Source organism: Wyeomyia smithii, chromosome 3, assembly GCF_029784165.1.
Source record: "Wyeomyia smithii strain HCP4-BCI-WySm-NY-G18 chromosome 3, ASM2978416v1, whole genome shotgun sequence".
In the NCBI taxonomy this organism is placed as follows: domain Eukaryota; kingdom Metazoa; phylum Arthropoda; class Insecta; order Diptera; family Culicidae; genus Wyeomyia; species Wyeomyia smithii.
The window spans coordinates 207,856,871-207,869,421 of NC_073696.1; the positions used below are offsets into that span (position 1 = coordinate 207,856,871).

The following is a 12,551-nucleotide window of genomic DNA, read 5'->3' on the forward strand; positions in this document are numbered from 1 at the left end:
GCAAAACAAATCAAAATGCTCAGCTCGTCGAGCTGAGTCGAGTGATATATGCCATTTGGCCCTTTGGAGCACTTTTATACTTTCGGTTTTGCAAGTGATTGCTATACCTTTCTAGGAGAAAGGCAAAAAGATCAAAGTGGTCCAAATCTTACAAAACAGAAGCAATAAATATAGCGATATGACTATTTACATATTAAAAAGTTAGCGATAAGCGATTAGCGAAAGTTCCGCTAATGTGGGTTTAGCGTTTAGCGATTATCGAGCTAAATTTTCCGGTTAGCGGCTTAGCGATTAGCGTCGCTGAATTTTCGTTTAGCGGTGCCCACCACTGCCAAATTACAATTCCCTGCCAAGCGGCTACACCCAACGTTTTTCTCTAACCAGGTTAATTCTAGGAGGGACTTATTATATCAAGAGGAAGAAGTCTTTTCGAACCTCGTTCCCCGTGCCAAGATCGCCAATTAAAATTCCCTGGAGAGGATAAATATTCCTGAGTCCTGACATAAGTTTTATTATAAGAAGGACTTATTTTGTTAAGAGGAGGCGTCTTATCGAAACGTCGTTTCTTCTACCAACACCGCGTCACAATCACAATTTATGCTTCACCTCTGGTCAGTTTATTTATAAGTACACCCAACGCAAACGGGGAACATTTTATTACTTTAGGGCAATTTTTTATTACTTATTGTATCTTATGACTGCGCATTATACACAAAGAGTAACAAACAAAAAGTAATAAAAATTATGACGGCCACACGCTTGTATGTGTTTCTGGAGGAGAACATACAGCCAAGCACCGCAATGCATGTGTTAGCAAGACTTCACTCGCTGCATTTGTATTGATGCAACGATCAGGTTCATTTTTGTCCCCTTCATCCACACATAATCAGAATCTCAACCGTCAACCTCAAATGTCAAATAAGAAACACTTTCGTTTCGTCCCCCAGTGTTTACTTGAAATGGAAATATGTAATACTGTCTGACCAGAGTTGCCGAAGTTGCGAATTTTGTCTGGATAGGCACGAGTATTGTATTTTCAAACAGGTGCGAATGAGTTTCCATGAACCAATGAGTATGTGTTTTAGATATCTTGCAGGAAAGCGAATGTTTTTGTTTTTCTCTAACGCAGTTTACAGATCGTGTCATTTCAAGACCCATTTCAAGTCTTTGAAATCATCAACGTTTGCATACTCTATGACGGGGAAAATGCTGCTTGGCAGCTCTTGTCATATTTTTTCTCTACTCCGTATGCGAACTGATACACGCACACCGGATGAATTGGAGAATGAAGAAACTTATAACATGTGCAACATATGCGACGGTGTGTGATTTTTTTTTTTTGCTTGAGATGGAAAGAGAGCAGTTTTCGACAGAAAAAATCTTGCATGTGGTTGAAACGACCATTATTAGATAGTCGTACTCCCGTAACACGTGCTAAATATGTGGCAGTATGTGTTGTTACTTGACTGGGGAAGAATTTTATTGCCTTTTAAGTAATAGGTTTGTTACCCAAAAGGCAATTTTGCGCTATTGCTTCTAAAGTAATAAGGAAAAGTTTTGCGTGTAGGAGTTATATTTTGAAAAGAGGAAGGAGTCTTACCAAAACTTCGTTCCTCCAGCCAAGACCGCGCCATATTTACATTTTCCCGAATAGAACTATTCATACATTACTCAAACCAGTTTTATTAAAAGAGAAATTTATTTTTTTTAGGATGAAAGTCAGCAGAAGTAGTATAGAATTCAGCTTTAAGAAAAGGTATGTAATCGAGAACCTGGGAAAAAACCCATGTTAAAGTCCAACCAGATGGTCTGATTCTACTAAGATTCGAACCCACGACCAACCGCTAATCAAAGCGGACTCTGTTACCTTGCGGCTACGAAGCTCCCTATACTGTCGTGATTCTTATCATTGTATTCCTAGAATCCATTTTATGCACCTTTAGCTAATTGCTATTTTTCAATTTTGTGTTACAATCTAAGGTTCCCAACAAACAATTTGGTTGATTTACAGCCTAATAAACTATTATTCAGTGGATTTCGGCTGAACTATAGCATAACAAGCCGTTATTCAACAAAATTGTTTGTTGGGTTGTTTTTGGTTCATACTTTTAATGCAGTACTAATAACACTGATGAACACATGTTTTGCTCTAGGGCTTCAACTGAAAAATTTTAAAGATTAGTTTTTTAACCATTCCGAAAATTTGTTTACCCTCAGCCATCAACTTTTTTGCAGAGATATAAATGAGTTTTCTCGTAAACATAACGTTGAAGCGATATACCCGGCGTGCAATAACTATGCGACACTTTAACGTAAGTTGACGCGTTTTGACAATGGCTAGGGCCGCCAAAATTCACAAGAATGGTTAAATGGTTGTAATTTTTCTAGGGTAACTTTTTTGAGCTTCAGGTCAGCATTTTTTCGCTTCTATCGACCAGTGTAATGAAGTATACAAAATTTTGCTTCAGATAAATGCGAGCATTCGAGCCCCCCCCCCTCCGCCTTCATTCATCGCTTTCGAAAATAAGAATAGTATTTATCAATTTGTTGAAATTGATCGAATCTAATGGAGAGAAAACATAAATATCGTGCAATTTAAGTGCATTGAAAACACAAGTAACGAAAAACACAGGGACACAACGATAGGTAAAAGATAGAACACAACAAACAGAAAAACAGAATAGTGCGTGCATGTGTATGAACCTGGTGATTGCGGTGCGGAATGTGGCGGTCCAATGTCTAGCGGCTCACCGTACTGATTATAGTTGATACCGTTGGCGGCGGCCGCTGTCTGGTGGGTAGTCTGAGGTGGTACGATCGGTTGATGCTGATGCGGGTAGGGGTTGCTGTTGATGTTTTGACCGTGCAGGATGGGGCCGGGATTGGGGTCTTGGGCATGAATTTGCTGAAGCAACTGTTCGATGCGAATGTTGGGTGGAATGTTCTGTGGGTTCGGTCCAAGCGCATTGATTAACTGTTTGTCCAGTGGGTGGTGCGGTAGCTGACCTCCCGGTGGTAACGGAACGGCTCCCGGTGGACCGCTTACGTGGATGTATGGATTGTACTCGTTGTAGCCGGGTTTAATTTCCGGACCGTAATATCCCGGTGGTCCCGGACGTTGCACTCCAAGGGTGGCCGGTTTCGGTGCATCGTCGTAACCGCCATATTCGTACTTTTGGTCGCCAGGTGCGGATTGTTCGTTGCCATTGAAAATATTATTGTAATGATCTTTTTTAGCATCCTCTTTAGGATATTTCTTGTGTGGTTTCTCCTGCGGGACTTTTGGTGGTTTTCCATCAACGGTTGGATAGAATGGAACATGTTGGGGATCTTTCGGCGCTTCCGGTTCTTTTTCCGGTTTGGTTTTTTCTACTTTATCGTTCTTCGGTGATTTTGAAGGAAGAAATTGATTTATCGTGTCTGGCATTAGCAGCGGCTTGAGAACATCGTTACCTGGAAAGTTGTGATTAACATGATGTTATGAACATGAAGTGGGAGGGTTGCATGCAACGATTGCAGTGAGCACTGGACAAATGTGAATTAAAATACGGGAGTTTAGAGCAACGCACAGAAAATACCTCTTAGTAGAACTAAAGCTAAAACAAACCTGTTAGTGCCGGTTCTCCGTTAGAGCAAGTCCAATGTTTGCAGCAATCATCATCGGGAAGCGGAGCCAGTCGCGCCATTCTTGGATTGCAAGGTAAACTCGGCGGAGGAGTCGCTGGAACGGGTGGGCAAGCGGGTCTACATTCAACCTTTCCTGATTCACAATAGCAATGCTGATCACAACCGGTTAAATTGCTTGGAATCTCCGACCAATTGTCAAAAGGTTGACCTTTGAATATGCAAGTTCCATTATCAACACACTTCATGCGCTCCGGACAGCACCGTGGTGCGATCGCACGGAATGTTGCAGGATCCGGTTCCCACCGTAAACAATGGGGATCGAGAACGTCCAATCCAAAGTGCGAGGGACACTCGATTTTGGCGCAATGTACACCAGCATCTGTACACAGACACAAAGCGTTACATTCGTCGTGGAATTGCTGTTTTTTAGTGTACATTTTTCCCTTGTACTCGCACTGATCGATTTCCCCAATAAAATCGTTCTTCTCAGTGCTAGTCGCTGCCATTGGAGATGCAGACGAGGTCGGAGCCATCATCATTAGTGCACTATTCTGTTCGTGGTCATCAAGAATCACATCGCAAAACTCTCGATTGCAACAGGCATCGTTAGGATCGGGAACGGTAACGCAGTGCTCGGAACGGGTTTCGTTCATGGTAGGACAGCGAGGCACGCAATCCAGTTCACCTTCAATGTTACAGGTGCAGATTTTCTCGCAACCAATTTCCACCTTTGCGTTGACGTTGTACGATTGATTGCGGTAAATGCAACTCGTGACGATCGCTGTCGATGTCGTCGGGATCTTATCCGTGGAATTGCCGATACGATCTGCAATAGAAATAAACACGTGTTAAAATTACTTCGTCGTGATTAAGTGGTCGAAAACGAGCAGTGATACAAGTTTCAAATTTTAACGATTATGCAATAATGCTCCTCCTCGTAGAATGGCGTAATGTAAACCCCCTTAATCGCCACCTCTTCCCATCAATTCCATTCATCAATTCGAACGGATAAATCAAATGCTAAGAAGCCAACAAAAAGTAGTTGTAGTTTACCTTGGCTTTACCGTATGCTCTCATCTAACTTCGGTGCGCCAAATGTATACCAACTTTGCAGCTTCGTTAGCGAACGCTGCTTGCTGAAAGGTGCATGGAAGACACCACAGAGTAAAGAAAATATTCATTTGCAATTCCAATTTTCCGATTTTTACACATCTTCGTGCTTTGCTGTTGGGGTCCTCTCAGTTGGTCCAGACAGGCGCCCCTCTCCCTACACAACCACTGGAGTGACTTAATCCGATTAGATAACAATCGATTGTAAATCGTTCGTCCATGTGCGAAAGGAAAATTTATCGACCGCTGCAGGGTTGATCGGTTTTATTATTTCATTTTGTTGCCAAACCCAGGCTGTCGAGTGATGCTGCTCATCACTGTTGCAGGTCTTCCGTAACGGAAAGTGTTTTGCAAGGAAAATGGTAATCAGCGGTAACGTCGTCGATAACGCGTAAACTTAAAGCATAAACCAATCACGAACGTCTGAACTGTATTGTATCCTATTCAGATAATATCGGCGGGGGGAGGGGGGGGGGGGGGTGGTAATAAATTTAAACACTAGGCCGAATATTTTTTATATGGAAGGTTCGGAGAGTTACAAACAAAAGTAAAATGTTTGTTTCTTCGAAATCAAAGATTAGTGAGATTTAGAGCAGTCAGATCAAGGTCCACAGTTGACGACCTTTAAACTCCATTTGACAGACTTGTAGGATGTTCAAATGACATGTGACTCATCCAAAGATCGGATCCTAAATCGCAGTGAAGGAAAGGAGTTTATGAGACGGTTAGGATTTGTAACATCCAGTGGGGGGCACCGCTAACTGAAAATTTAGCTGTATCGAAAAAGTAGAACCGAAGTTGCCATAATTTCAAGCCCATTGCAATTTGCCGTAGCTTATGTCGTGCCAAAAGTTTAATTTAGATAATCTGTTCTTTATAGATTGCTCCTGTGGCTTGTATGATATCTCGAACCACATTCTAGGGTAAAAACACTGACTTTCACTGGTGTCGTATAGAGAGGAATTCTAGACAACTAAGACAATTGAACGTTGCTTGAATGAAACGTACGTTCCAAAATTGACTTTCGCAGTAAAAAATGTTCATCATTCGATTTACGTCATCAGCAACTCACAGTTTCTGTAAATTGTTTTTTTTTTCGCTGATCGCGAAAAGCGAATTAGCGATTAGCGTTTCGAAGGCCAGGGGGGGGGGACTAGATCGCTAACTAAATATTACCGGATTAGCGGAATGGTGCCCAGCCCTGGTAATATGCAAAGGCTGTCTCAAATACACCATTAGTCCAGTGCGAACTCTTGTTCCGTTCAATGCAAACTTTTGCCTCACAGGGCTTTTTGCCCTACATTTTAATATTTTACCTGAGAAGTGTAACTCCCACACAAAATAATCAAAACTTTATTGTTTTTTTTCATAGTTGTATAAAAAAATAGATTAGGACTTTTGCTTCTCATTACCCTATTTCCTTTATTCACATACACATACACATCTCTACACATCATGGTAAAACACTTGTTATAATCTAGAATGAGACATAATTTTGCGTTCGGATCATTACTTCATCTTTACAGTCTCAGTTCTATTGAGGCTCTCCGATCGATAAAGGATGTAAGGCACTCTCCGAATTTCCTGGGGAAAATACGGGAACATCTGAGTGCTTTATTCGAAAATTCTTCTCAGATTACCTTAGTGTGGGTCCCTTCTCATTGTTTCATTCCGGACAATGAGAAAGCGGGGGCACTTTGACTAAGGTGGACCAATTGCCTACAATGAATTTTTAAGATTTTCACGCCAGAATACACTCATCAACTAGCAGGCCTCGTGAGACAAGGGAGAACTGGGGAGGTGGCTACACAGTATCATCCCCAAGGTTTCCACCAAACCTTGCTATCGGGGGTTGGAAGTAGGACGAGATTTCATTCGCATGATGCCTCGGATTATGTCCAACCACTACGGGTTAGATGCCTCCTGCGTATTGGGCTGGCGAGCAGTAATCATTGCGTTTGTGGATTGGAGTATTAAGACATTAAACACGTGGTTTAGGTGTGTGGTGAATTCCGCGGTGCCAGATCTCTACTTTTGGATCACACTATTTTTCCGAGTAGGTAGTAAGGAATGGAGAAGGTTAATGGGTGGCCTTCCGTTAGATAACCGAAACAATCGCCATGGCGGACGAGAACATGCGTGTAGGCATGTTTTGAGTTCTTTCTTCGTTTTATTTATCAATTTTCGCGACAAAATTGTTGGATTAGATCTTATTCTTCGGTTTTGTCAAAAAACTCTCGATGGGGCCAGCTAGGGGACGCTCCATCTCGTCCAACGATTGCATTGAGTAGTGGGTCGACGGCAGATCCAGCCATTTCACCACGTTTTCGCCCTAATGGTATTTCTTGATGAATGACGCAACTTCCTGTAGACACTTCTTACTATAAATTTCCCCGTTCACAGCCAGTCCGGAGTGAAAGAAGGGCAACTTTGACATCCCCTTCTCGCCAATTGTCAGCCATAGCAGCACCTTCTTGGGGAACTTGGTGTGTAAAATGAAATTCCCCTCGGAGCTCACTTCTTTGAGGAAATAAAATACGAAGCGCCCTGCCAGTCGTTGTCATCCATGTACGCCAGGCAAATTCCACAGTTTGGCCGATAGCACCAACCGTCCGATCAAGCGCACACAGCGTTGTAGCCACTTATCCCTCGGTCTTCCTCTTCAGCATCCCTTGGAGCTTTTTATCGCTGAAGGTCGTCGGCCGTTCGGAACTGGGTTTTCTTTCAATGCTTTGATTCTTGTCCAATAGTGCCAAGATCATATAGATGTCGAAACGGGTGCATCCGGCGACCACGAAGTGTCAGACTTCTGGTAAGGCTTTACTTACAGTAGTGAAAGTCTCACCACAGACAAACAGACGTGCCTCTTCGAACAAAAATCCTGAAAAATCTTCGTCCTTATTCTAAACGTTACACTCATGCGCCACCATGTGAGCTTATTGCCTACTAACTTGTTTTCGTAAAACGAATTTTGTCTTTGCTAATGGGTGTGCACGCTTACTTAAATCATGATGATGAAAAGGCACGCTTGCTTATAGCGACACTAGCGGCGTTATTGCCCATTAAGCAAAATTTCAAAATTATCGTTATTTTTCAGGTCGATGAAATCGTCATCGAGTTGCCGTCTGTTTGTCTGTGATATCACTTTTCTGACCAATGAAAAATATGCACAAGAGTAGCTCTTGAAGTTTTCGGAATCGAAATTTTGTTTGTTTGATAACAAATCGCTTAGAAATGCATGAAATCTGTAGATATCCATTGAAAAGTGGTCGCTCGGACATGTGCATGGCAATTTTAAGTTTCGAACATAGTAAACATTAAATTTTTTTGGTTTTGTCTGATAATTGCGTGTGGTTAAGTACCCACAGGGATATTTTCCTAGTGGGTACTACTACCCAAACTACCCACATCAAATGCCGGCCCTGATACATCCTATTTGTTTAAAGCTATTTGAAGAGCATCAAGGTGCCCATTTAACAGCGAAACGAATCTCGGATAAAAAAAACATGTTAGTTTTAGTATTAGATATAGTTTCAGCTCGTAGTCGGCAGCGAGGATAAAAAATTTGCCTTTAGTTTATAAGATATTTTAGACCATAAGGCATTAGATATAGTTGGCTCCATAAAACATTAATTTGTATTGTGCCGTGTCAAATAAATGCGTTATTTCAATCTTAAAAAGCCTATATTAAAGCATGTTTTCTAACCGAAGTACATACTGATAAATCAATGTGGAAATCTGCTTGTTTCAAAAAAAAAAAATATTTTATTTTTATACACAAAACATAACTAACTACAAGGAAACTACATTTCCCTGTCGGAAATTGATCGTTTGATTATTATACACAAACAGTAGAGGTTTACGGTCGAATCAAAATCTGTCTTTTCTCAATTTTTTTTCTTCAAAGTACTATATATGCGAATATGAATAGATTTACAATAGGACTATTTCACGAGACGTCTCTTATCTCAATTCATGAATGAATTTTTGACAGAAAGCACGGAACCGCTGACATCACATACGTAAAAGCAACATCAGCATCAGCAGGTTCCGTGACACCTGTGAGTTTGTAAAATGGTCTATTATTTTTAATAGATTGAAAAGTGCAAGAATGATAAATATTTTTTTTTGAAGTTTCACGAGCGTTGAGTACGTTCTGGCAACACTGCAAAATGTTATTCACCAAACACCAGGGGGACATTCCGCGTCGAAGACTCGACAGAAACGGACAAAGTGGTTGTTCCATTGTAATTCGGTCTGTGTATACGAAAAACCAAACAAAAGATAATCCGCGTTCACGACCAACCGGCTATAGTGTGTTGTGTCGCTACGTGAAGTAATTTCGTACCCGGCGCACTGCGGTGGGCTGTATTGACGCTGCTGTGTGGCAGTAACAATCGGACCCTGCTGGAAGAAGGAAGTGTCCTTCCTTTAGTCAATCATCGTCCCAAACTTTACCCAGACGGTCCACTGGTTCTTTACAGGTGGCCCAAACCAGGAGTAAAATCGCTAAACACTTTACCAATCGCGAAAGATCTGACGTCACGATACAAGACCGTGACATTAATTTCAAAAGTCAGACCTAACAAGCTCCGTTTCGTGGTCAATGATCTGAAACAGGCCAACGATATAGCTTGCTCGGTGCTCTTTACACGCGAGTATCGCGTGTATGTTCCAGCACGAGACGTGGAGATCGACGGTGTAATAATCGATTCGAGTTTGTCTGTCGAGTGTATTCTGGGAAGCGACATCGGTTGCTTCAAAAATTCCAATACCCAGGCGAAGATATTAGATTGTAAGCAATTATGGTCTATGTCACTCGTCTGCGGTAATACATTCCGTCAGACTCGTTTTGCGTTACGTTTGCCGGATCTGCACTCCCTAGCCATGTCTCGATCAGCCGGTTCCGTCTGCCTGTGCGTTTGTATGTGCCCCGTGTTGTGAATTGCACCAATTACAAGAAGTTAGGCAATACAGCTGCCTACTGCTGCAATAAGGTACGGTGTGGCAAGTGTAGAGAGACTCATGCGGAAGATTCTTGAAGTGTAAATGCTGAAAAAAGTATTTACTGCGGGAAAAATCTGCATGAGCTTTCCACATGCCCGGTGTACATGCAACGCAGAGATAAAATCAAGCAGTCTCATACGGAACGTTCTTATGCTGAGATTCTTAAGAAGACAGTAACCACTACCACCATAACATCGAACCCCTTTGATCTTTTGTCCTCTAATAACCTGAAACCGATTCAGACGTTTCACCTGCGGGAGCGTCTTACGCCAATCTCGGGGAGTCTAGAAAGAGGAAAACTATTTCTTCTCCTAAACTTCCCAGAAAAGGTCCTAAGATTTCCCAAAGTGGAATGAATGGTTCAATCAAAACAAAAAGTGCTGCGGAAAAACCGAAGCAAACTCCACCTGGGCTTGCAAATTTAAAGTCCCAGAAGGAATTCCCAGCACTCCCTGGAACATCTAAAACCTCAGTTGCTTCTTTTGCACATCCAGTTGATAAATTAAATGCTGGATTAGTGAAATTCTCAGACATTGTGGACTGAATTTTTGAAACCTTCAATTTAACCGATCCAATTAAAGTTTTTCTTACGGCTTTCCTCCCAACAGTTAGATCACTTTTGAAGCAGTTGACTGCTCAATGGCCTCTCGTTGCAGCGATCGTATCCTTCGATGGCTAAATCATCTGCTAATCTGAAGGATTCTATCTCTGTCTTACAGTGGAATTGTAGAAGTATTTTTCCAAACAATGGTTCATTTGAAGTTTTGATAAATAAAAACAAATGCGATGCATTTTCCCTTTGTGAAACTTGGCTTACTTCGAGTATCGATCTAAACTTCCATGAATTTAATATTATTCGCCTTGATCGAGACACCTCATATGGAGGAATACTTCTAGGGGTTAAGACGTGCTATTCTTTCTATCGTATTAACCTTCCCTCGATTTTAGGCATCGAAGTTGTCGCATGTTAAATGACAATACAAGCACAGAACAGATATACAACTTCGAACAAAACTCTGCAGCAATTCGGTGCCCAAGCTTTCGCATTCATTTTTTGCTGTTCCATCCTACATTGATTTTACAGTGCATCGTTCGAACAGTTCGCTCCAATAGTTTGAACATGTACCAAAAAACTATTTTTTTTTTGCATTAATGACCAGGCAAAAAGGTGATCTTGAATAGTTGAATCTATCAAAATCAAGTTAAGACAGGATCGCATTCAAGAGATCTTTAAAGTGGAAATTCAGTAACAATTCACAATCAACGTCAATGAAACAAATTAAACTAAAAATCTTTCAACCATTCAAACATTGTCTAACAAATTTTCTTTGATCGTACACCTCACGACTGCTAAAACTATTTTAAGCTGTTAGTTGAATATTTTCGTTGGACTTGGAAACCGAATTTCTCGATCAACGACAATATTTATTTCTCGTACCGTTTTTTATACCTAACATTGCTAGAAATGCATATCAGACGCGCTGTACAAGCACCGCTTACTTCATTAGGTACAATGTAAAAATTGATTGTTCTTAGTCAGGTTATTCTGTTTTCAACTTGGGCAACAATGAAATTCATTAAAAATATATCTACATAAAAACCGTTGCACGTATGCGGGTGGTACTGTACGTTTATCATGAAAAGGCACCCTCGCTATACCAGTACCGGGGAGAACAAAGGATTCTCTCGATGAAAAAGCGGCGAGTGCTCATACAGTCCTTTTGTTGAATGAATGGAATATAAGCGTAATGAAATTTCGAGTGTAAAATGCATGCTCTCCACCGCTAGATGTCGATACTCAAAATAGATTTTGTTTCGTTTTTGGTTCTTCAGTTGAACAGATGTGATACAAGGTAAGAAGCTTTGTATTGCCTCAATATATATTCCCCCCAGAGCACAACAACGGTTGCTCTTTGATTTGATAAAACTTCTTCCCTTGCCACGTTTGATTTTGGGAAACCTCAAGTATCATGGCGTGACTTGGGGTTCCCCTTACAATGCTAACCGCTCCTTTTTGATATATAACCTTTGCGATGACTTCAACATGACAATTTTAAACAACGGTGAAATGACACCTGTTCCGAAACCTCCAGCACGCCCTAGTGCTTTGGATCTATCCCTCTGTTCGACGTCGTTACGGTTGGATTGCACATGGAATGTAATCCTTGATCCTCACGGTAGCGGCCATTTGCCTATTCTAATTTCAGTTACAGCAACTGTTCGCTAACTGGGTGACGAGCACTTCCCAGTTATTGAAATCAGCTCGCTAACTGGGATATCATCTCAACGCCGACGGGGAGTTCGATTGATAACGCTGCTTCGTGACAACTTCATAAAAGGCTTTCGTTCTCAAGTTGATCACCAAATAGAGAAGCCACAACTACAAATTCATCTCTCAAATAACGCTTTTAAACTTTAGTTTTATATAGCGAGTACATTTATCAGCTATATTATTGTTTTTGTATTTTAAATATGCTCGATTAGAAAAACTTTAATTTTTCAGTTTTCGTTCCCAATTCACATGCGTTCGTTAAGATATTTGACGTTTGCTGTCTTTTTAACTAGGAATCCTTCCAGTTAACGAGCGCCTAGTTAAAAAAAGCCCAGTTGAAGCGTGCCCAGGTAGCGAATAGTTACTGTACTAATGGTTCAACTCGCACGCGATCAGTTGATATTCCGTATGACCTCACACGAAATATCGATTGGAAGTTATACGTGGAAATGATTTCAGAAGCTGTCGAGTCGATTCAACATCATCCACCACTTGAAGAATACAACCTCCTCGCGGGCTTGATTTTCGACGCCGC

General features: G+C 41.3%; 1 protein-coding gene across 4 annotated transcripts in view; it reads right to left on the minus strand.

Annotated features, from left to right (window-relative positions):
* The window catches only part of LOC129727577 (putative epidermal cell surface receptor), a 127,654-nt gene that overhangs the window by 13,176 nt on the left and 101,927 nt on the right, over positions 1-12,551 (minus strand). For 2 of the 4 annotated variants that reach the window (XM_055685544.1, XM_055685545.1), the window contains exons 5-6: positions 3,608-4,453; positions 2,704-3,453 (exon numbers count right to left, since the gene is read on the minus strand). In XM_055685544.1, the coding sequence (XP_055541519.1) occupies positions 2,704-3,453; positions 3,608-4,453 (1,596 nt within the window). The remainder of the gene's footprint in view (positions 1-2,703; positions 3,454-3,607; positions 4,454-12,551) is intronic. The other 2 variants (XM_055685546.1, XM_055685547.1) reach the window with 2 other exon arrangements.